This window comes from Nelumbo nucifera, chromosome 3 (assembly GCF_055504915.1).
Source record: "Nelumbo nucifera cultivar China Antique chromosome 3, China Antique-T2T, whole genome shotgun sequence".
In the NCBI taxonomy this organism is placed as follows: domain Eukaryota; kingdom Viridiplantae; phylum Streptophyta; class Magnoliopsida; order Proteales; family Nelumbonaceae; genus Nelumbo; species Nelumbo nucifera.
The window spans coordinates 7922046-7947286 of NC_142651.1; the positions used below are offsets into that span (position 1 = coordinate 7922046).

A 25241-nucleotide genomic window follows, 5' to 3' on the forward strand; every position below is an offset into this window, starting at 1 on the left:
CTAGTTCAATATTTAGATTTTGAGATATTATTTGCAGTGCAATTTCATTCGCACTAATACAAATTAATGCATGATAGTGCAAAAGAGAAAAATGCAAATTCTGATTTGCTTTTATATTTGCGTTCACAAACCAAAAAAAAAGGTAAAAATTCAAAACAAAAAGAAATCAAAATTTGCACCCAAATCGTTTACACTGCAAACAAACGAGGCCTCAGAAATTAATTATTTCTAGATCAGGTGCACCACCTGTTTTATGAGGCCACATGAAGATTTAAATTTCTAAAAATGGAATTATTGGGAGGTATCTAAAAATTGTGGGAAGTTCACTAAAGTCAGGGGAGGTTTTGAATACTTTTCCTTCCTCTTATTATTAAACCTGGAGCAATAATAAAAATGAACATTTGGTGCCGCTGCCCCAGTTGAAAATTATATTAACGGAGAGAATTCCTGGGGGCTTGAATGGTGGGGCCATTTCCAGAGGCCAATTTTGACTATTTTATAATATTTTTTATTGGAAGATTCTCAAAATGAACTGAATTTAGATGCCTTCAGCTTCCAATTCATTAACTATCATTATCATTATCAGGTCATCATCTAAGAACAAAACATTTGTATTCATTAGAAACTAAAAACAAAAATTCTGATCGTTACAACAAAACACTAATTGTTTTCTTTTCGTTTCTCTCCCCTTCTTCTTTATTTATTATTTTAATTGTTTTTAAATTCATGGCATCAATGATAATTTAGCTTCCTATGGTACCTAATTATGAATATTTTTAGAGATAACACAGAATAGCCATTAGAGGTCCAAATGAGTTTAAGCCCACTGAATGAATTGAAAAGGACAGAAATGCCCATGTTGAAAATTAAACTAAAGTATGAAAGACGAGCAAACTGTATTTTCAGTTCAGGGGAATTGTATCAGAATTCAGAACCACCCATTCTCAGGGGTGTGCTGTCTTTTGTCTGTGGGAGCTACAATTGTAATTTCCAAATAAAATAACATCTCACAGGCTTTTTTATAATCCTAGAAAGGGCCCAACAGCCCAGAGATTCTATTGCCCCTGACAAAAGTTGGGTCACCATGGGCTGTTGTACAGCAAATGGGTGAAGAAGAAGAGTTTTAGTCCAAGAGTAATCTCTAATTGTTTCTTTCTATTTCTAATTTCAAGATTTCAATGGAAGTTGTATCAACCAACATGATCATAGCAATATGACTGATCAATCAGCTCAGTAGGACCATTGCTCATCTGGCAAATACTCAAAATAATGGAAAAATAACGTGGCATTTTGTCACTTCATGCCTACTTTCGCAATATTACACCCATCCAACACTATTTCCAACACCATGGCTAACAGGTTCAGAATTTCAAAGCCTCTCCAGTTATAGTTGCAAGATCTTTTCAGCACCAGGAAAATGAAGTATCTTACACAGTAAGCTCGTTTTCGAGGTTCGCTTTCAATCCCACCTTCATCTGAACCAGTCCTACTGCATGAACAATGGCAACAGGATCTGAAATATCATCGGAATCCGTATCTGTAACGGTAAGCTATGATCATTTAATTTGTTTTCTTCTTTGCTTGTTCTCTCTTTTGAAACTTGAACTTTACTGTATCACATACTCTGTACGATAAGAGGATAAGAAGTTGCTTCAGATGAATTACTTGGCTTTAGATTTAAAGTTGTCTGCTTGAAGAACTCACCCAATCTTAATCTTAAAGTTGGCTTCTGAGATACCGAGTTCATGAAAAACTGCAACAAATAGCATGATCTATAACCCTCTGGTTTGTTGAGACAGGTAGGAATCTTCAGGAAAAAACTGTAAATAAGACACCAAATTTGCACAACTATGAAGATCAAGTCTAGTCTGATTCTGAATTTTCAGGAGAGCAAGAAATCCAAGACAAATACCCACTTTGTTTTGCCTTCAGCTAAATAACTATAAAGAATGTTCTCCTTTTCTGGTTTCTTTTCGGTCAAACTCAGAATAAGAACCAATATGAATGAAATAAAAGGAAAATGAAGGTTTTTTTTTTTTTTACTTTTTTGCATTTTACGATCATTTAATTGCAACGAAATATTTATAGTTGCTTTTAGTATACATCTTATTCTGATTTCTGAAAGAAAAAAGGTTTAGTTCATTTTGTTTATAATTTTTCCTAACCCTCTTGAGCTTTGTTCTTATTATTAGCATAAGGATTTTTGAATTTACGCTGATTTACTATAAACATACTGTCATTGGTTTTCCTGTTCTTCTCTCTTGCTTTTTGAGGAGAAAACGAGAGCCATCTTTTTTATCACTTCAATTCCTTGATACAAATGAACCTTAGATACAAAAATGAGCTACACTTCCTAGTGTTTAATATAAAACAGTTTTAATACCCAACTAGAAATAACTTTTCAATGAAATTAATATAAGATTGAGGAAATATCAGGTGGACCATTGAGGCAGCACTCTACCAACAACATAGTGTTGTATCGTTAGTGCACATGCAAGTAGGGCCCACCATATAGGTGGTTGAGATTTTTAAGTCTTTTCCTATAAAGCAATCCTTTTTCTTTTAATTCTTTGCTAGGCATAAAGCAATCCAATTAATAGACCGTAATTAACCTTTCATTTGTTTATTGGGATAATTGGACTGCAATCCACCTCGTCAGAAATCTGAAATTGCAACCCCCTTCTAGTCTATTAGTAGACCCCCTAATAAACTACATCCTATACAGTGGAAGTCAGATTTCTGAGATGGACTGAACTATAAAAACCCCTTGTTTCTTTTCTTTTTTATTACTACAGACTCCTGTTTCGGGACTTTGTTTGTCCAACTAAGCTAACGGGGAAGGTGCCAACTGGCTCAGTTGGTAACTCTCTGTTGGAGATCATGATTGAGTCCTGCCTTCACCTGGTTTAGGGGTAATCAGTTGTAGTCTTGTGGGTATGGAATAGGATTGATCATATATGTTAGACAATAAAAATCTATTCAAAAATCTCATCTAACAGCTTAAGCTTTTAGGTTAAATGGTTTTTTGACATGGTATTAGAGCTTATTTGACAAAATGATCTAATTATTATGGTGTTTGATTCTCATCACCCCTATTATAATTAATTAATTTTCAGAATAAAGTACCAATGGGTTTGTATTTGTCAACATTTCAAGCCTAATAGGCTTTTATGTGAAGGGACACATTATAGTATAAAAGCATATTCAAGGTTTTCACTGAACAGCTTAAGCTTTTAGGTGCATGGATGATTCCTTGGCATGTATGATATTATAATATGTTAGTGTAAGAGCATGTACTATGCATAAGTGTGCAAAAAAGTATTAACCATATTATATGGTATTTGCATTTAACTCTTATGACTTGCACCAAAACCAAGGCAAGTATCTATTTTAATAATATGGATAGATATATTATATAATTAAATACAATTTTAGTCTGGCAAAGCCTAGGGATTGTTTGCCTCGGACCCAACTTGCATTATGTGTGGACTTAATGTGGGTCTGAACCAGAGCAAAAACAGATAATACGATATTATACCAAAGAAACCATCAAGTGTTCTTGTTTTTCAGTATTGATCATAGGGTTTATCTGAGAAGATCTCTCCTGTTTGATAGCCAATGTTTTCAATCCACGGTTGAACTGGATGGTCAGACCAATTGATTCATCACCTTGCCAGGTTTTCGGGCCCATTTAGCCCTCGAATTGTTTATTTAACATTGTTGATTCGGTCATTGACTTGGTGACCCAGCCAGTTGAATCATTTAATCATTTGACCCACTCATGGATTGGATAATAATTTTCTTTTATCTTGACTTATTTATTAGAAACATATTTTTTCTACAAGTTTTTCTCTTTTTTGCATTTTTTCTATTTTATATTTTTATCATTTGATTTATGTTATCACAAGTGAACTCATTTGACCAAATTGGTTGAACTGCCGACCCTCCACCGATCTAGAGGAAAAATGGTTACAATTTCAAATCATTTTTTGAAACATTGATTTCAGCCGCTTGGATGAATTAGGGTCCGTTTGATTCGTAAGTGAAATTGGAATCGAAATCCTTCAGAATTGAAATTGGAATTGTCCATTCCCATAATCTGTTTGGTTTAAACAGTAATGGGAATGGGAATTAAAATCAGCAGGAATGAGATTCCATTCCCAAAGGAGAGGTAGGGAATGGCCATTCCCTCAAATGGGGGAATGTCATTCCAGCAGGAATGGGAATGGGATTCCGATTCCGCCCAACCAAACAGTTGGAATCGGAATAACCCATTCCGATTCCGATTCCAGACCCCTATTCCTGCAAACCAAACGGACCCTAAAATACCTAGAATGGAGCTTTGCTTTCCCAGGTAGGAGTTGTTAGACAGTGACCTTGTGAATAGAGTATTTTAGTGGTAGGTCAGTAGTTCAACCACAGGTATAGATCAAATGTTTGAATTCATGATGTTATAATTAAATAATAAAAATAGATAAAATATAGAAAATATAATATAGAAAAACAAATGACATGAGGAATTATTTTCCTATTTCCCTAAATTCCTCACACTTTGAGATTCCGAAAAGAATAAAAAGGACATAACTTCACTTCATCTATTCAAGGTTCAAAGTATTGATACACCCAATAAGGCAGAAGGGGTGTATTGGTACTTTGAACCTCACACTTAATGCTATTATCTTTTTTCCCAAAACCTTTTTCAGAAGGTTTGGTCTAAGGCCTACTTACCCCCTGAAATGGGTCTTGACCCCAAAGCATCTAAATTTTATGTATTAACAGGTCAGTGATATGATACTATATGCTTAATGCGGGGCATATTGTGTCAAAATTTTGAACCTTGGGTCTATTCTGTTTCTTTTATTTTAGTATATAGGCTAGGGTTGCAAATGGATCATATCGAATTCGGTAAAGGTATATCCAATATGATTCGATAAGAAACCTGACCAATTTGAATTTGATAAAAATTTGTCGGATTTCCAAAATTATGATTTGAGTTTGAATTCAAATATTTTATCAGATATCCAATTCAATTTGGATTGTAATAAAACAAACTTGATGATATATATATATATATATGTAACTTTTATTCATTCATTGTAATAAAACAAACTTGATGATATATATATATAGGTAACTTTTATTCATGAAGAACAGCATACAAATTAAAAAGGGTCTTTCCACTAAAGCCATTATATAATATAATAAATTAATAATATATATAATGTTTCACCCAATTATAGTAAAGGTCATATAGTATGTCAAGCATAGCTTTGTTTGTTGCTTTGTTAAATTCCTAATACTTCTTACATCTTTCTAAATTCATTGTTTCAAACCTTCCCCGGAAACCCATGCACTAGACCCACTGTTGCTAGTGACTTTCTGAACTCCATTTACCTTAAGATGATTTATCTTTTTCTGTATATTTTCCAATTACCACTTTCTTTACTCTTGTATATACCCATCATCTCAATGTAATAATGCATTGATTTTTCGCCAAAAGTCCATACTTTGTTTTCCTTTCTCTGTCAACATGTACTCAATTTGCATTTTTCTCCTTTAGATTCCATCACCCAAGTTTTGCACATCTTTCACCCTTCATTCTCTTCCTCAAATAATACAATATACAACTAAGGGTGTAAATGGACCAGTTTTGGATTGGACCCCGTCCAGTCCAAAATCAATTTGGACGGATTGGATGAACCAACAAGACAGTCCAAAATATTTATTAGATTGGATTGGACCTGGTCCATCCATAATAAATTTAGATTGGATTGGATTGGATTAAGCCAATATGCGATTCATTGATATAAGATAAGAATATACGTGTTAATGGACCAGGTTTGGGTTGAAACCAATCTAAATCAAAACAAATTTGAACAGATTAAACGGTCCAGATATTGAATTGAACCAGTCCAAAATGATCCAAAATGATCCAAAATATTCATTGGATTGGATTGGACTGGACCTGTCCATTTATAATGGACTCACATTCGACTGGATTAGATTGAACCAAATCCAGTCCAATTAACACCCCTACATACAACCATCCAAACTATAGACCACCAACTTATCAAAAAAAGAAAACCTACACACCTACGTGCACGTTACAATTATGTATATATAGAAATTTGTATATTCCAACCCATCCGCTCTCATGACCCTATATCCACGACCAGCATGGGTAAAACCTTCTTTGCTTTTGTTAGCTAGTTGAGCCGTTTATACAAAACCAAGCAACCTAATAATCTAAAATTTGGTAGCATATTGGGGACCCAGAAAGCCTTGCATGTTAAGACCCTCCACCCTCCATTGTGAGGCAATTTCCAGCACAAATGCCCTTACCAAGGTTCAAAATATCAATATGCCCGATATGCTGGTAGGGGTATATCGGGTGAATCAGTACTACTTTTTGGTGTTTTTTTTTTGTCCGCAACCGGTTCAGGGGGGCCGGTTTAGGGCTCCTCCACCCCCTGAACCAATCAGACCCCGATACACCCACTATAGGGGCGTATAGGAGGAGTCCCGGAATGATACGTATCAGTCAATACGGACCGATACGTGTTGATACTTTGAACCTTAGCCCTTACCATGTGCCAAATTAGCTTTTCTTTTTGAGAATTTTCGAATTAAAATTTGAAAGATTGAATAACCTATATATTGGCACACGTTAAGGCATTGGGTTGATTCTTGATGGATGGTCTGGAATGGCCACTGCATTCCTCCCCTGGTATTTATTTGTGTGTGGACGAGTGTCATACTCCCGTCTGTCTTTATGTTCTGTCTGTGTGAATGTATACTTCTTTTCGTCAGGTTGAAACTGAAGGAGAAAATGGGATGTGGTATAATAGCTTATACTATCCAGCATTTAGTGGTTGAATATGCGAGAGAACAGGAATTGAGTAACTGTAACCCTTTACCCTTAACAATTTATATGCTATATATAAGACTTTATGGAGGTTGTGGTTTTATTCAAAACACGGTATAATGTTACTTGATGGTTCACTCGGTCCTTATGGTGTATATAACCAAGACTCTCTTTATGCCTATGGTGTTACAAGAAAATCATGACTAGAATCTAAAGTTCATATTTCTGTTTTCTTTCATCATCATCTAAATCTTGTCCCAACTATATGGGGTAAGATTGCATGAATCTGATCATCCACTCCATTTTGTTCGGTGTCACATCCATTGTTAAAACTGTGAGCCCTTAAATCATCTCTTACTACTTCAACCCACATACTTTTTTATCTGCCCCTGGCTCTTCTAACCCCTTAAACCCGTAATAGATCACTTCTTACTGGTGCTGTAGATGGTCTAGTTTCCTTGATACAATATCTTTTGTTGTTGTAAGCATTCTTAAATCTTCTTCTGCGCAGAAAACAGAAAGAGAATCCAGAAAGTTGAGCAGTAGTCAACTTGACACAACTATCCATGGATCTTCTTTAGGGGAACTGCAGAAAGTTGAAGGTGGGCTTGACACACCAGATGAGATTATCAGGAAATCCACAAAAATAGAAGACTTCGAAGCAGCACCAAATGGTAAGAATGAAACTGTGAGTCCCATTTTTGAAGGCAACATTAATACTTCTGAAGGTGAAAACTTTTTGGCATCACCCTCACTTTCCAATGTTGCTGCAAGAGAAACATGCGGAGCTTACGACATTGGTGAGGCCAATGAAGAACTGATAAAAGAGGGAGGGTTTGAAGAAGAAACCCAACTGCAGAAAGATCAAATAAGTGATGCTAAACAAGACAGACATGGCATCAAAGAAAGAGATAAGATTGATCCTGTCTCAGTAGACATGAGCTTAGAAAATGAAACAGAAGATGAAAAGTCTGAAAAAAGCTCTGAATTTCCATTAATAAAGAACATTGAAGATCATGTGGGGGAGAAACTTTCTTCTTTACCTATATTGCCTGCCTCTGTTGAACAGAACTTGCAGGAAGGACAAATAAAAACAGGAGATGAAAGCAAGGTTGGTGAAAGAAATGGCACTCAGCTGGAAATACCTGGTCTAGATGCTGAAACCATTGTGGATGAACAGGCTTCCATAGAAAACCCAAAAAATACTGAAGATGCAAAATTAGAGTTCAGAGGAAAGGTTATTCAAATACTCAAGGTAGTCCCACATCATGATCAAGAAGTTACATTTCTTACACCAGATTCTACTGGAGAAAGCTTGAAAGTAGATGCTGCAGAAGCTTGCATCAGGGGGGTGAGCAAAGACAGTAATGAAGTTACAGACGTTACAACCATCAAACAGGATGTGGAACAGAACATTCAAGAAGCAGAATGCAAAGAGAAAGAGAAATCAACTAATTTAGCAGGAATGGAGAAAGGTTCCCAAGCAATCGGCCAAATTGAAAAGACAGAAGAAGAGAAACAACATGGAGAAGAAAGCCCAAAAGATAGCCTTGAAAGTTCCTCTATATCAACGGTCAAAATGAGTGCAAAGATCCAAAATGATGAAGAGGACACCTTAGTCAACAAGGAGGAAATCCATGATGATCTTGATATCCCAAGTCTTGCAATGTCAACAGAAACAAGCTTAGAGAAAATTGAGCCACAAGAAGGTGGGGAGCATGAAGAGACCTCTAATCTTGCTTTGGAAAAGGAAAGTCCAGACTCAATTGACTCAAGCAAGAAGATAGAAAATGCTAAAAGAAGTATTGATCCTTTTTTCATTAAAGACAAAGAAACTGCACGAAGAGAAGACGAGAAGCTGATATTGTCAAAGTCAGAGGTTCCAACTGAGGAGCCTTGTGTGATAGAAGGAAAAGACCAAACTAACATTAATGAAAAAATCAAGGGTCTAGAGAACTGTGAAAGGACTTCCAAAGAAGAACTTGCTCAGCCAAGCTTGCAGAATGATGAATCAGATGTGGATAATCTTGAAAAACCATTGGTTGTGATGTCTGAGCAACTTCAGACGGCTGAAGAAGACAACAATGAGGGGGTTAGTGAAAAAAAATTCTTTCTACAAATTTCTTAAATTTCTTTGTTGTTTTTATAATGAATTGAATAGTTTCTGTTTTCTTTTCTTCTTTTTCTTCAATGTGGATGAACTTTTTTCTGATCTAGCATCAGTGGTGCAGAATCTAGAGGCAACTGATCCAAGTGAGATGACTGTGTGTAAGGAAATAGAGAGAACTAGCAAATACCTTGATGGCACATCTATTACACATTCATTGATTGAAGAAACTGCAGAAGCAAGTGAAGAACAAGAGAAAGTCGCCAATCTTGACAGAGCTCCTCTAGGAGAGGGAAAGCACATTGATGCACTGAGCAAAAGCATGGAGGAAGCAATTTTAGAACAGGAGAAAACTATAGACAGCACACCAACAGTAGGGTTGAACCTACAAACAAGTGGAGTGGAAGTTGAAAAACCTGAAAAGTTTGGTTCATTGTACCCTATGGAGAAATTGGAAATCATAGATTCCAGTGAGAAAATAATAGTGGAGATGGCAAAACAAGGAACTGATGAAACAAGATTGCATAAAATTGAAACAGAATGTGAGTAGCTTTAATTTTTTTTCCAATGCTCCTTGTTATGAGTTCATGCAAGTGGTAACAAAAACTAAATAATTCAAGTTGAACCCATTCAAAGGTGGCCTCTAATACCGAATGATAATGCTGCATGTGAGCTAGAAAATAAAATATTATGCCATGCAGAAAAAATACCAACCAACCATTATATACATGTAATAGAGTTTATGCATTATAAATAACAATACTCAAATTAGGTTCGGGATATGTGGTGTATCAGCAAGTGGATGGGGCCATAATACTATGAGTCCCCATTTAAGGATCTTCTTGTTCAATGGTCAATTTGATTTTGATATTCACAGACATCCAATCTAGCTTAGAATTTATTAAATGGGGCAGGAAAAATCTTAAAAATCAGATGGTTGTGATCATCTCACCTTTTCAACCATGCTAAATTATATTTTCAAAATTGGTTCTTGAACACCAGCATATATGTCATGTCTTGACATTTCATTATATGTGATGTCTACATTATTTTGGACAATAGATAGCTTTAAATTCACCATATATCCATCAAGGAATCTCATAAAGGAAAAAAGAATATGAAAAAGTTAAAGAAATGGAGAAAAAGAAGCTCTTCATCTGGGATTATGACTGTCTAGAAACCTTATATGCAGGCAAGGACATTGAGAAAATAATAGAGGAAGACAGTCACATTACGGAACATAATACTCTATCTGCTGGAAATAAAACAGTTGATCATAATGGTGAAGAAGAGGGAAATAACGGCCTGAGGAAATCAGACCCTGATATGAGAAGCGAAGATCAGAGTTACAAAACAGATGATACTAATGAGGCTGCAAAGAATGCAATCATAAACAAAGAGGTCTGGTCAAGGCATTAGAACTGAAATGTTTCTCTCTTTTATTCCTTCCTTCTTTTCCCTTCTACACTTGTCTAAAATGTTGAAGCTTCTTTTTCAAATTTCACACAGGTTTCTGAACAACCTAAAATAGTTGGTCCACATGAAGAAGGCACTGAACAACAGGTCATAAATGAAGAAAGCACTGTTAATGATCTCTTGACAGAATCAATTGCAGAAGAAACTTCTAAAGAGGGTTCCCCAGAAGACCAAATAAAGCCCACCGGAGAGGTCATCTTCAGTACAAATTTACAATTTAATTTGACGCTTTCTTTTTTCTTACTCTCATTTCCTTATCTAAGTGGTAGCATGAAAGTTTATGTTTTAGATTTTCTTCTACCATTTTTTGTTAAGTTCAAAATTTAATCTCTCAAACAGGTAAGTGAAGAATTTGTAACCAGTGAGGGTGAAAAAACAAAGAACAGGATAGTAGAGAACATCAGTGTTAAGGACAACTCCACTGGTCCTGTTAAAGAGAACTGTCAGGAAACTGAGGTTGGCCTTAATATGAAATTAGAAGCTTAATTTCTAGTGTTTCCTTTAAATTTTGTTGCTTTTTCCAATATTAATCATACCATTCTCTTTCTATCTTTCTTTTCCTTTTATTCACCTTCCTTTGAGTTCAAGCCTCATCTATTATGCAGATACCCAGGGAACTTGGCACTCACTGTGCAGAAGAGCAAACCGAGAAGCAGATTGTAAAGGAAGATAGCATTGTTGAGGACATCTCCAAGGTATCCACTGTAGAAGCAGTTAAAGAGAGTTCTCAGGAAGATGAAATGGAGGCAGAGAGACTCAATGAAGAGGTTAGAATGAACATGAAATTGAAGTTTTATCCATGGTTTTATTTTCCCAATTTAGTTTGTGTTTCAATTTCAACTTAAAATTATCCGGTAAATAGGTTAAAGACTTCAGTTTAGAACCATCAGAACGAAACATTGAAGCAATGGATTGCAGAGAGGAGGCAGATATGATTATTCTAAAGCATGAAACAGATGCAAATAAGAGCCTTGATCCTTCTTGCATTACAGAGGAGGAAATATGGAAGAAAGAAAACACTATGGATCATGTAGCATCTGAATCACAGGAAGTTGAACCGGAAAAAGAGAAGATGGAAGATGAGTGCAATCTTGTTTCTGATGAGAAAATTCTAGCAACAGCTGAGTCTGCAGAAAAGGAAATTTTTGGAGCAGAGCATCTAGATGAAGGTGAAAATGAAGAAAACATAATAAAGTCTGAAATGCTAGTGGGAGCTTCTGAAACAGTATCAAAATTTGAAGACAAGGGGGCTGAAATAACTAGTGGAACAGAGACCACTGCCAATAAGAAGAATTCAAATGAAGAGCTTGAGGATGAAGAAGGTGAAAATTTTAACTTCACTAAGTCAGACCCTGAAAAGAATATCTCTGAGTTTAAAGATGACATAATCTTACAAAGGAAGAAAACTATCGAATGTACAGATCCCAGTGAAGATAGAAAACCAGAAATGTTGAAAGATGACAAAAATTTGGAGACAATCCCAGAGAAGATCAAATTGGATATAAAAAACTCATTTGATGAATTCTGTGAAGATCTTGAAAAGGCTGGTGCATGTGAAAACACTGAAAAGGATAACCTGGAGTTGGAGCAAGAGGAGGGTATTGTTAAGAAATTTGATGAAAGCATCCACGGAAGTGGAAAAGAAGACAAGGTCGAGAACGTGACAGTTAAATTAGATCGCAATCCCACAGATGTTGATTCAGGTGAGATTCTTGAAAGGGACTACGAATCAGTGGCTGAGGATCAAAGTCACGTCACAGTCCTGAAAACCGAAGAGAGCAAAATTCAGGAAGATAGTATGGCTATTAAGGACTACAATAATGCATCTTTTGAAAATCAAGTGGTTACTCAAATCTTTCAAGGAGATGAGCAACAAAGCACCAATATTGAGGGCATAGAACCCAAATTGGAGATAGAAGATCACACTGGGGAAAAGGAGAAGGCAAATGAGGCCATCAAGAATGTTATTTCAAATGAAAGTGAAGAGGTTAGATGGTAAAACTTACAGTTTTTGTCATCCATTTTCTTTTTAATACTTTCGTTTGTTATGTTGACATTTCCTGTTATACAAACAATTCAGGGAGATGACAAAGTTGATATAAAGAATACTGAGAAACAAGTCATAGAGGAAGAGGACAATGCCAAGGACCTCCATACAGAATCCCTTGGAGATAGGACACTTGAGGTCAGCTCAAATGTAAAGATTGAAGCCTAATTTCTCACATTTCCTTCCTTCCTTTTGCCTCTTCTTTGTATTATCACTAAGTTGCAATATGTTTTACATAGGTGGACTCTGATCTTGTATCAACTGAGTTGATCATCAAAGAAACAGCCATTGAGGAGACCACAGATACAGCGACATTAAAAGATAAGGAAGAACTGAATAAGAACCCTGAATATTCTCTTCTTATAGAATCATCAAGAGAAGAAACAATAGAAAAAGAAAGTAGTCAGAAGCATATGGATGACTCTTCTGTTGTACCTGAGGTGTCTGAAGAACAGGTCGTAGATGAAGAAATTATTGACACCCTCTCCACGAGATCAGTTGCAGAAGAAGCAGTTAAAGAAGTGTCTCAGGAAGTCAAAAAAGAACCTGTAGGAGAGGTCAGCTTGAAAATAAATTTTGAAGCCTAACCTCTGACTTTTTAGTTCAAGTTTCTCTAAGCGGTAACTTGAAATTTTCCCTTTTCTCCTTTCTCTTGACACCTTTTGTTTAAGCTGAATTTTCATTCATAAAATAGGCACATGAAGAACTTGAGCCAACCAGTAAAAGTGAGGCCACCAAGAAAATGACTGTCGAGGAAGACAGTGCTGCTAAGGATCACTCTACAGTACCTGTCTCAGAAAACTCTCAGAAAGATGAGGTTAGTTTGGATAAGAGAGAGAAAGACTGTGTGTGTGTGTGTGTGTGTGTACTGCATGCTTGTTTTGGCATTCCATGCATATGTGCGTGCAAGCATGTGTCCATGCATGTATGTTTTTTTGTTTTCTGTCAATTTGAAACTTCATTTGTTATCCAGAAGTGCAGGGAACTAGGGACAGATGATGCAAGTGGGGTGACAGGAAAACAGATTGCAGAGAATGACGGCACCATTAAGGACATCTCAGTGGTGTCCATTGAAGAAGAAGCAGCTCGAGAGGGTTCTCAGGAAGACAAAATGGAGGCAGAGAGACTCAAAAATGTAATCTTGAAATCAAAAGGAAGATAAGGATGTAAAATTTGAATCTTAATCTCCCTCGTTTTTGTTTATGTATTAATTGTTAGCTTTCAACAGGTTAAAGAGTCTGAACAAATATCAATGGAGAAGAACTTTGAAGCAACAAATCACACAGAGGAGATAAAGGCAATGATGACTTCAATAAATGAAGAAGACTCAACTAACTGCCCTGATGCTTCCTGTGTAAGAGAAACATCAAGTGAAGAAGTACAACAGAAGGATAACAACGAGAAGCTTGCTGTTTCTGAAGAACAGATCAAAGAGGCTTTAGATAAAGAAGATAACAATAACAAAAACCTTGACATGGCACCTATCACTGTGGTGACAGAAGGGACAAGCTTGCAGGAAACTGAACCAGGAGGGCATGTAGGTGCTTCTAACTTTCCTTGTGAAGAAAAAGATCTACCAACAACTGAAACAAAACCAACTGACTTACAGGGTATACATGTTGAACATGTCAAAATTGAGAAGACAACCAATTCAAGTGACAAAACAGAAAAGGAGATTCTAGCAGCAGAAAAAGTGATTAGAGATGAAGGTGAACCAGAAAGGAAGTGCGAAATGCAGGTAGAAGTTTCTGATACAGCACTGGGTTTTGATGACCAAGGTATTGAAATAACTACTCAAACAGAGCCTACTTATAGTAAAGCTCCCTTAGATGACAAATCAGAAGAAAAGCTTCATGAAACTTCTACAATTGCATCCAAAGAACAGGAACTGGAGTCTATTGAAGAAAGTAAGAATATAAAAGATGAGGCTCCAGTGGAAAATGAAACACAAGATAAGGACAAAGAAATTGCTTTTTCTGCAAACACAATAGAAGAGATGTCCACACAAAAAGAAGAGCTCAAGAAGCTTGAGGAAATCCCTCAAATGCAGTCCGATGATACTAAGAAGGAGAATCCAAATCAAGAGCTCCAGGAAGAAAAAGGTGAAAAGCTAAACAAGCCCACTGAATTAGATGCTGGAAAGCACATACCTGAATTAAATCATGATTCAACTTCAGAGGTAGAGATTACAAAAGATATTGAGGCCAGTGAAAATAGAAAAATGGAAACACTGAAAGATGAGGAAGGCTTGGAGGAAAGCTTGGAGAATGAAGGACAGCCATTTGACAAGGTACCAGAATATCTTGAAAAAACTGGTCCGGGTGCAAACACTGAAAAGGGTATCATGCAATTGGAGACAGAGGATGATCGAGTTAAGAACATTGAAGAAAGCTTCAAGAAAAGTCCAAAGGAAAGTAAGTTGGAGAATACAGCCACTATATTGGACAAAACAGATGATAATGAAGAAACAATAGAAACTCCTGATGCTGGAAAGAATGGGAATCTTCAAGAAGAGGTCAAAGAAATATATGCTATCATATTTCAATTAACTTTTTTAATGTATATAACTTTCATTTTCAATGCATCATCATCATTTAATCCTTGTCCTAACTTTATGGAGTCATCCACATGAATCCTGTTTCACCATTCCAATCTGTTTAGTGCCATATCCATTTTATTGAAGCCTTTACTAATATAGAATCTTTCTAGCAGATCCTTGGAGATGTTGATCCAGGTGAAAAACTTGAAAGGTCCCATGAATCATTTGATGAAGAAAGTGAGAATCTTGAGAAAGCAGAACCTGAATTGAAGGTTGAAAATGATCATAATGAGCAAGTAAATAAATTAAATGACACTGCAAGAGAAGAAATTTCAAAAGAAGAGGTAATATTAAGTATAAGAACTGTAGTTCCGTTCATTTCCTCTTTGTTGTTTTACTCACTTTTTTGAGTTTTCCAGCTTAAAAGCGCTGTTCATTGTGCAGTTATCTAAAGGGATCAAGGATGCTTCTGCAAGCGAGGAATTTTCAGAACAGATCTCAGAGGAAAATGGAGCTCTCAATAACCTGTGCCCCAAACTTGTCAATGAAGAAACAATTAAGGAGAATATTCAAGAAAGCAAAAAGGAGGAAAATAAGGTTGAAGAACAAGCAACTGCATTGGAGCATGAAGATCAGAGTAAAGCATTGGAGGTTGTAGATGAACAAAAAGAGAAACTAAATCTGGTAAGTGAGATTACAACATTGAAGTTTACAAGTAAGAGATCATATGGACCATAAGAAGGGAAGATTCATTTAGTTTCCTTCCTATCCTTGTGTGTGTATATTGTTTGTAATATTGAAGCTTTACCACTATAGATTCCCAAGGAACTCAAGGATGTAGGTGCAAGTGAGAGCACTGAAAAAGAGGTCACAGAGGAAAAGGGAGTTTCCCTGGGCCCGTACCTAGTTTCTCTAGAAGAAAAGACATATAAGGAAAGCCAGGGAGATGAAAAAGGAGAAAAGGCAACAACTAAATTGGACACTGAAGATCAGAATTATGATTTGGAGGTTGAAGAACCAGATCGAGCAAATGAGTCTGAAACTTTAAACGGAGAGGTCTGGTGGTGTATAAGAACTCAAAACATTATTTATTCTACATATCATTTACTTCTTTTCCACTTTCTGTTTGGTTGAAAGGTTTATCTCTTAAACAGATTTCTAATGAACTTGACAATGCTGGTTCAATTCAGAAAACTGAAAAGAAAATCATAGAGGAAGAGCAAGCCCTGAAGGAAACTTGCAGAGAATTTTGTGTTGATGAAATTATCAGAAGCCATCAAGAGGATGAAAAAGAGGGCAAGAAGATTGGGGAGGATGGAAGCAAAATGGTCTCTGGAGACAAGAATGGTGAAGAGATAGGCAAAAATGCTACCACAAAATACAGTATCGCAAAGGAAGAGGTTATATAAGTTTTGAATTTGGAATCTCTTATACCTTCTTCTCACCCCTCTACCTCTCTATTAAGCATCATTCTTTGGTCATTAGCAACAGCTATGATTGTAATAAACTTTGAAATAACTAGCAAGAGTTAAAATCAGGAATAGTCAGGATAAGAGTGAATGAAAGTAAAACTTGAACTTAATTCAATTATTTAGGGAACTAAGATGCATTAGGTATTTAGGTCATGGTATTGGAAATAGCAGGGCAGATCCTTGTAATCTGTTGGACCATGAGTAATACTACTGTCTACAAAGCAACAACGTGTTTGCACTTTGAGCTGGCCTACATGGAGACATTCAAATAAGCCCTAGCTTCTGTCTCCCTTGTACATCTTGAGGAGACAAAATGGTCACCTCCTATACTGCATAAGCTTTTATATTTTATGGAAAACCTTGGTTCCAGCTCCAGCTTCTCTTTTCTAGTTCTCCTTCAATTGGTGCTTTCAGCCTCAAACAGATTTTCATGGTAGATTAAATTCTTTTCCTTGCTTGTTCTGCTTTAAACCTATTAACCATGAAAAGACATGGAAGCCTTCATTCTCAGTGCTTGAACACCTGCAACCAAATTTCTACTTTTCTTGGTTCATCATTGACAGATCAATTATGTAAAACTGTTAAACTTACCAGCAGCCAAACCCTACTCAATTCAATTAAATCCTTCTTTCTTTCTTCTTTCTTCTTTCTTCTTTCTTCTTTCTTCTTTCTTCTTTCTTCTTTCTTCTTTCTTCTTCTTCTTTTTTTTTTATTTCATGTTCTTATCTTGGCTTCCTATTATTTTATGTTGTCTTCCTATCTTGTCTTCCTATTTTTTATCTTGGCTTCCTATTTCTCACTTAGAACAATCATCCTGCACCAAATCACTCCTAATTAGTGCAGTCGTGATCTTTTAATGCACATTTTTTTTATCAATAACAGTGCATTTTATTAAAAATTGAGAAAGTACAGAAATAAGGAGCTAAAAAAACTTAACTCCCCAATACATCAAAGTACATTAAAGTACACCCAACTGAAACCAACTACAAAACAGCCCAACAAATAGAGTTTCTGTTCACCCCTTGCCTAGCTAAGTCATCTGCCAATGAGTTTGCACTTCTCTTTGTCCATGTACATCTAACTTCCATGTCCTTACTCAGCCACTTAAATTTCCTCTTTTCATTGTTGTAGTTCCAGAGCTTGAAGTTGTCCTCTTTTAACTAGTTCACTACAATTTCAGAATCACCTTCTATGATCAATTTCTTGAAATGCATGTCTTTGACCCTTTGTACTCCTTCAAGAGCTCCGAATATCTCGGCCCTCAAGGAGTCTCCCACCCCAATTAGGCCAGAATACATAGCTAACATATTCCCTTTTTCATCTCTTATCACTCCCCCTATTCTAGAGGGCCTTGGATTGCCCAAACTACTACCATCAAAGTTCAGTTTGATAAACCCACTTGGTGGACGGGTCCAACAAGAACTTGAAGCTTTCTTACTTGAAGTTGATTCTGCAATTTCCTTCCAATTCCTTAGCATCACATCAACAGAGAATTCAGCAAACAGCTCCAAAGTTTTTAATCAATGTATTACCCTTATGTGAATAATCTCCAATATTACTTCCAAGCTTCCTTCTTTGTCTAGAAAAATCCACGAATTTCTCTCCTCCCAAACAGTCCAACAAACTGCAGCCCTTACACATCTCCACATAACCTTTGCCCTTTTTGTTGAGCAGTTGGGCATGGAAGTGAATAAGCTTTGCACATTCAAAGGGGGAGTCCACCTGCACCCAAACAAAGAAGTAAACCATTCCCAAATAGCTTTAACAAACTGACAGGAAATTAGTAAATTGTATCCGGACTCACCATCGGATTTACAGAGGACACACCAATGAGGAGACAAACAACTATTGGGTCTTTTTCTTTGAAGTAAATCTCCTGTATTAACGCTTTCCAGAAAGGCTTCCCAACAAAAACTCCCAACCTTCGGAGGTATAGGTTGACTCCACACTTCTTTAACAGGGAATGACTCCACACTCCACACTCCCAACTATTGGATCTTTTAATGCACATGATCAAACAATCTATGCCAACCTTCTACCGCATTGTCATCCATCAGTCACCTCTAGGTTTCCATGTGATGCATGTATACCTGATTCTGTTCTTCCTAATCTTGTTATCAATCCTTCTCATCTATAAGGATGAGCTATTTATTGGTCCTATTACTTTGAATTTTATGGATTTAAAATTCTCACTTGATCATAAAGATCCAACAACCTCAGGTATTGGCCTGCAATATCATGATTATTTATGCATAACAGTTAGGGAAACAAATATTAATTAGGTACAACTGACTTGTCATTCATGATTATTTATTGTCTATAGGAAAATATTATTTTCATTGTGCTCTGTGTTTAGCAAATGGAAGATTTCATTTCAAGGTTTCAGTAAATCTTTACCTTTAAAAAAATGTAATGAGCACTTCATTTTTCTTATAATCAAACGAGACACATTAAGAAACATAAGTGCAAGATACAAATTAAGATGAAATTGACATAATAGCAGAACCAGCATAACCTAATTAGAGAACTTTGTTGATAAGATAGCAAAGTTGAGTGGTGTTCGATCTTTCCTTAGAGTTAGACCTAAACTTAATTTCTCCAAAGTTACCATTTAGCAATATATCTTTGGTGTTTACTTCTCCATTTCAGAGTGCATTTGCGGAGAGTAGAAAGATACTCAATAGTCTTGATTGCCAATGAGTGTATAGACCCTATAATGCAAAGTAGCCTTGAGTATCCTCTGTAAGACTTGGAGAAGGCTTATCATGTAAGCCGGAGCTTCATTGGATATTTGCTTGGCAGGACAAGGCTTCTTCTGCATGTATAATTGTGTCTCCTGCATGTTTTGTATCCTTGTTAATGGTCATGTAACTGACTCTAACCATGTCCCATGGGCGTGGTCTTGTGCTCTTTGAATGGGTAACCAAACATATAATTGACAGATGGGCTTGTCAGTTCTCATATCTATTAATTGAAAGTCAACATTCCATGCAGGTTAAAAGCTCTCATTTTGTACTGGAAGAGCAGAAGTTAGAAATGGCAGGCTCTAACAACCAGATAGAAACTGTGACCATGGAAGACAAGGGAGAACCACAAGACAAAGTAGGCAATGAAACTGAAGAAATCTCTGAAATTGTGCCTAAAATATTGATTCATGAAAGAGTCAAGACCAATGAAGATGAAGCTGAAAGTACAACTGAATATACAAGTGCTCAAAAAGACCTCATTGAAGTTGAGAAGCTTAAGAATACTTGCTCTAACTTGGAATCCAGTTCAAGTGACATTACTGAAGACTTGCACAAAAAAGACGAAGAGGTTCCAAACAGTAACCATGACACAGCTCAAACGGAGGCTTCATGTGAAGAAAAGCCAGAGAATGGAAGCCAGGTCATGAGAGATGATGAAATAAAAACTTCAATACCTGCCAAGCAAGCAGAAACTGAATTGAACATCCAAAAAGAAAAAAGAGAAGGAAGGCACTTTAGCGATGAGGTGAGTCTTAAAGCTACTGAAATTAGAGCTTTCTGTAATATAAGAAATTCTTGGAGTAAGTTTTTGACATTTCTTCTATTATGCAGGCTCCTGTAGAAGAAATTCTAAAGAAAGAAGATGAAGAGAAGCATGATGATGGAAAGATTCACAAAACAATATGCGCAGAAAATAATGGAGAAACCCAAGTTCCAGAAAAGGAAGACATGGTAGTCATATTATCTACTGAACAAGCAACTAAAGGGAGAGATATTACAGATGATGCTGAGGTGTTTGATGTCTTGCCTGATATCCAGCCTCCAGCTGAAGAGGTATCACCAAAAGCAAGCACAAAAAAGGTTCCAGAAATCACTGACTCTCCCCAGAGCATCGAGACATTCCAAAAGGCCTCTGATGCAATACTTGAAGAAAGGACCACAAGAAAAGAAGTTTCAGTTTCTACTGAACAAGCAACTGAAGGGAGAGATATTACAGATGATGCTGAGGTGTTTGATGTCTTGCCTGATATCCAACCTCCAGCTGAAGAGGTATCACCAAAAGCAAGCACAAAAAAGGTTCCAGAAATCACCGACTCTCCCCAGAGCATCGAGACATTCCAAAAGGCCTCTGATGCAATACTTGAAGAAAGGATCACAAGAAAAGAAGTTTCAGTTTCTACTGAACAAGCAACTGAAGGGAGAGATATTACAGATGATGCTGAGGTGTTTGATGTCTTGTCTGATATCCAACCTCCAGCTGAAGAGGTATCCCCAAAAGCAAGCACAAAAAAGGTTCCAGAAATCACCGACTCTCCCCAGAGCATCGAGACATTCCAAAAGGCCTCTGATGCAATACTTGAAGAAAGGACCACAAGAAAAGAAGTTTCAGTTTCTACTGAACAAGCAACTGAAGGGAGAGATATTACAGATGATGCTGAGGTGTTTGATGTCTTGCCTGATATCCAACCTCCAGCTGAAGAGGTATCCCCAAAAGCAAGCACAAAAAAGGTTCCAGAAATCACTGACTCTCCCCAGAGCATCGAGACATTCCAAAAGGCCTCTGATGCAATACTTGAAGAAAGGACCACAAGAAAAGAAGTTTCAGTTTCTACTGAACAAGCAACTGAAGGGAGAGATATTACAGATGATGCTGAGGTGTTTGATGTCTTGCCTGATATCCAACCTCCAGCTGAAGAGGTATCACCAAAAGCAAGCACAAAAAAGGTTCCAGAAATCACCGACTCTCCCCAGAGCATCGAGACATTCCAAAAGGCCTCTGATGCAATACTTGAAGAAAGGACCACAAGAAAAGAAGTTTCAGTTTCTACTGAACAAGCAACTGAAGGGAGAGATATTACAGATGATGCTGAGGTGTTTGATGTCTTGCCTGATATCCAACCTCCAGCTGAAGAGGTATCCCCAAAAGCAAGCACAAAAAAGGTTCCAGAAATCACTGACTCTCCCCAGAGCATCGAGACATTCCAAAAGGCCTCTGATGCAATACTTGAAGAAAGGACCACAAGAAAAGAAGTTTCAGTTTCTACTGAACAAGCAACTGAAGGGAGAGATATTACAGATGATGCTGAGGTGTTTGATGTCTTGCCTGATATCCAACCTCCAGCTGAAGAGGTATCACCAAAAGCAAGCACAAAAAAGGTTCCAGAAATCACCGACTCTCCCCAGAGCATCGAGACATTCCAAAAGGCCTCTGATGCAATACTTGAAGAAAGGACCACAAGAAAAGAAGTTTCAGTTTCTACTGAACAAGCAACTGAAGGGAGAGATATTACAGATGATGCTGAGGTGTTTGATGTCTTGCCTGATATCCAACCTCCAGCTGAAGAGGTATCCCCAAAAGCAAGCACAAAAAAGGTTCCAGAAATCACTGACTCTCCCCAGAGCATCGAGACATTCCAAAAGGCCTCTGATGCAATACTTGAAGAAAGGACCACAAGAAAAGAAGTTTCAGTTTCTACTGAACAAGCAACTGAAGGGAGAGATATTACAGATGATGCTGAGGTGTTTGATGTCTTGCCTGATATCCAACCTCCAGCTGAAGAGGTATCACCAAAAGCAAGCACAAAAAAGGTTCCAGAAATCACCGACTCTCCCCAGAGCATCGAGACATTCCAAAAGGCCTCTGATGCAATACTTGAAGAAAGGACCACAAGAAAAGAAGTTTCAGTTTCTACTGAACAAGCAACTGAAGGGAGAGATATTACAGATGATGCTGAGGTGTTTGATGTCTTGCCTGATATCCAACCTCCAGCTGAAGAGGTATCCCCAAAAGCAAGCACAAAAAAGGTTCCAGAAATCACTGACTCTCCCCAGAGCATCGAGACATTCCAAAAGGCCTCTGATGCAATACTTGAAGAAAGGACCACAAGAAAAGAAGTTTCAGTTTCTACTGAACAAGCAACTGAAGGGAGAGATATTACAGATGATGCTGAGGTGTTTGATGTCTTGCCTGATATCCAACCTCCAGCTGAAGAGGTATCACCAAAAGCAAGCACAAAAAAGGTTCCAGAAATCACTGACTCTCCCCAGAGCATCGAGACATTCCAAAAGGCCTCTGATGCAATACTTGAAGAAAGGACCACAAGAAAAGAAGTTTCAGTTTCTACTGAACAAGCAACTGAAGGGAGAGATATTACAGATGATGCTGAGGTATTTGATGTCTTGCTTGATATCCAACCTCCAGCTGAAGAGGTATCACCAAAAGCAAGCACAAAAAAGGTTCCAGAAATCACTGACTCTCCCCAGAGCATCGAGACATTCCAAAAGGCCTCTGATGCAATACTTGAAGAAAGGACCACAAGAAAAGAAGTTTCAGTTGAGAGCACAGAAACAAATATTCAGACTGAAGAGAGAGATATTGTATCCATGTCACAGCATCCAACTGAGAAGACCTTGCAAGAAGCTGAAGTGGAATATCAGAGACCTGGAGAAGTTTCAGAAATTGAGCCAGGAGAGAAGGTAACATTGGATACAGATAAGGTTTCATTATTCGATCTCCTGCAGAGATCCACAACAGAAACCTTGCAGATGGTTGCACAGGATATGAAGCCACAAGGCAGTGATGAAGAATTGCATAACGAACAGCAACAAACCAATCAAGCAGAAGGAGAAAAAACAGATGAAGAGAAAGATGAAGAGGAAGAAGATGGAGACAGAAAGGCAGACTCGGGCTCTGATGCTCCAGTAATGGTAGAAGCCCTTAAAGATGTGAATATTAAGCCAACCCATAAGAAATCTCACAACATATTATCTGGTGTTGGCTCCAAGGTTAAGCACTCAATTGCCAAAGTGAAAAAGGTCATCACTGGTAAGTCATCCCACCCAAAGGCACCATCGCCAAAATGAGAAAGAAGATAACTTTTGGCAGTTATAACCAAAGGAGGTGAATGACGGACCTAGTTTGAAATCTCACAACATATTAATAGCCTTTTTGTTAGTGCGACATTTTCCTGAGGTTTGAGCATGGTGTGTACTTGTACATTGTGAATAGTTTCTGTTTGGTTCCTTCCTGCATATTTATTTCTACGAAGTCAGTTCAATTCGATTGTAAAGAGTTTGTTTTACTGGAGAACATGATTGTGGTTTGTATATATGTAAATTAAATGGACTAGTGAGGTATCATACACTCTCTATTGCATCTGTAAGACAATTGGGATTGTCTCAACCTGCTAAGTCGAATCCGCTCTCAAACTCAACCAACTATAAGAACATATGTTTCACTTTCAGGAAAAGCAGAAGAAACAGTAACTGAGTTTCTAAATGGAAGTTCCACGGTTCTCCCACGTATGACTAATAGATTGATTTTTAGCTCGATCTTCAAACGATAAAGCAGATCAATTCCAAGAACAGAAGGCAAAAATTTAAAATAAAAATCGTTCAAGATAATACTGAAACGGTAATGTGTGACAGACACGCACGAAGAGAGAAATGAACCTCGCATTCTTCTGCTTCATCTAATCATCTCCTCCTTCTTCAAACCTCGTCTCGTCGTCCTCCTTTCTTATTTTTACACCACATGTTCTATAACGTGGCTTCCTTCACGTCTGGACTGAATTGACTCATGGATGTCGAACCAAGATCGACTGATTTTGGAAATCCATATACGAGGCAGCATCTTTGACTTAGCCATGAAACAGAAAGTGCATCAAATGGACGAACCAGAGCAATGACGAGTGATTCGACGGTTTAGACTTGTTCGCTACATATGATCTTCGGCCCCATTGATTCGAAAATTTTCTTGTCAATACTACTTGATAATCATAATATTCATTAATTTTTTTTATTCGATAGGGATTGTTCCTTTTCACGTTGGATACGAGAAACCACATCACTCGTGTTACATTCTTAGCATGAAAAGGAAAAACGACGTGATTAAATGAGCATTTCTTCTTTTTCGAAGGGAATCCAAGGATTAGCCGAGTGTTTAGGGTTTTTTAGCTTTAATTTTAAGGTGTAGGATTGGTTGTCAGGGGTTTAGGGTTTTAAATTTAGGGTTTAAATGTAAATCAAGAGGTGGTGGTCGGACGAGAGTTGTCTTTGATAAAAGCCAGAACGCCCAAACCACTGCTCAAATATAAAGCTAATCTGAATAACTTCTCCAAAACACCGGTGCTCCACCACTGCAGTTCAATTAATACAATGCACCCCGATCATAAAACCCTCCAAACGGGCTTAGGGGCTCTCTTTTTTTTTTAATAAAACAAAAAGAGGTGCTGCACAAGACGGGGGTAACACAACCCCACGAATCACACAAATAAATTAAACCAAGACCCCAGGGGGATTACTATTATTAAAAGAAATACATTCATTATCTGCTGAAAGAGCTTCTTCTCTAGCAATCCTACTCCACCCCTTCGACTGAGATGATCTCTGCACAATAGGCATTCCCTAACAATGTTAGTAATGGTCCACGGCAAGCACACTTGACAGGTGGTGGTCGAACCAACTCTCACTCATTTTACTGCCTTTGTTGCAAATGACCTAAGCCTTGTCGAGCAATCTGGATTCTCGGATTCTTAGTCTCCTTTATTGGAACTGATCTAAAATTGAGCTGAACTTGCTCTCCCGTAATTTGCTTGTTTTTCCTTGTATGTTATCCAAATAGAGTCATCGTTCATTAAAAAAAAAAAAGGAACAGAATAAGAATGAAAAAGAACAAAAACTCATCTAGTCTTGAACTGAAGCTAGTTGCTCAGTGAGATTGTGGATATCCTATCATGTTTCTTTCAATTCCTTTTATGTCATTTCTCA

The 25241-nt window shown here is 37.3% G+C and overlaps 1 protein-coding gene and 1 long non-coding RNA gene across 13 annotated transcripts; one reads left to right on the top strand and one right to left on the bottom strand.

Annotated features, from left to right (window-relative positions):
- Window positions 1–912: 912 nt before the first annotated feature.
- On the top strand, window positions 913–23621 carry LOC104593114 (uncharacterized). 12 transcript variants are annotated; one of them, XM_088900609.1, is made up of 20 exons: window positions 913–1545; window positions 7377–8957; window positions 9097–9514; window positions 10165–10373; window positions 10482–10640; window positions 10788–10904; window positions 11054–11215; window positions 11311–12435; window positions 12529–12645; window positions 12735–13052; window positions 13190–13312; window positions 13469–13630; window positions 13724–14597; window positions 14673–15010; window positions 15208–15378; window positions 15479–15718; window positions 15851–16090; window positions 16189–16434; window positions 19501–19998; window positions 20085–23621. In XM_088900609.1, exons 1-20 carry the CDS (start codon window positions 1501–1503, stop codon window positions 23334–23336), a joined length of 10395 nt encoding a protein of 3464 aa, XP_088756735.1. In that variant the 5' UTR covers window positions 913–1500; the 3' UTR covers window positions 23337–23621. The 12 variants fall into 12 exon arrangements, with proteins under 12 accessions (XP_088756735.1, XP_010251111.2, XP_010251107.2 ...); XM_010252809.3 differs by having other exon boundaries at window positions 13724–14032; window positions 14105–15010; XM_010252805.3 differs by having other exon boundaries at window positions 13724–15010.
- Window positions 1485–7370, bottom strand: LOC148800935 (uncharacterized). Its single transcript, XR_016083872.1, has 3 exons — window positions 2235–7370; window positions 1705–1753; window positions 1485–1624 (listed from the first exon to the last, which is right to left on the bottom strand). It is a non-coding gene; the product is annotated as an uncharacterized LOC148800935 (long non-coding RNA).
- Window positions 23622–25241: the final 1620 nt, after the last annotated feature.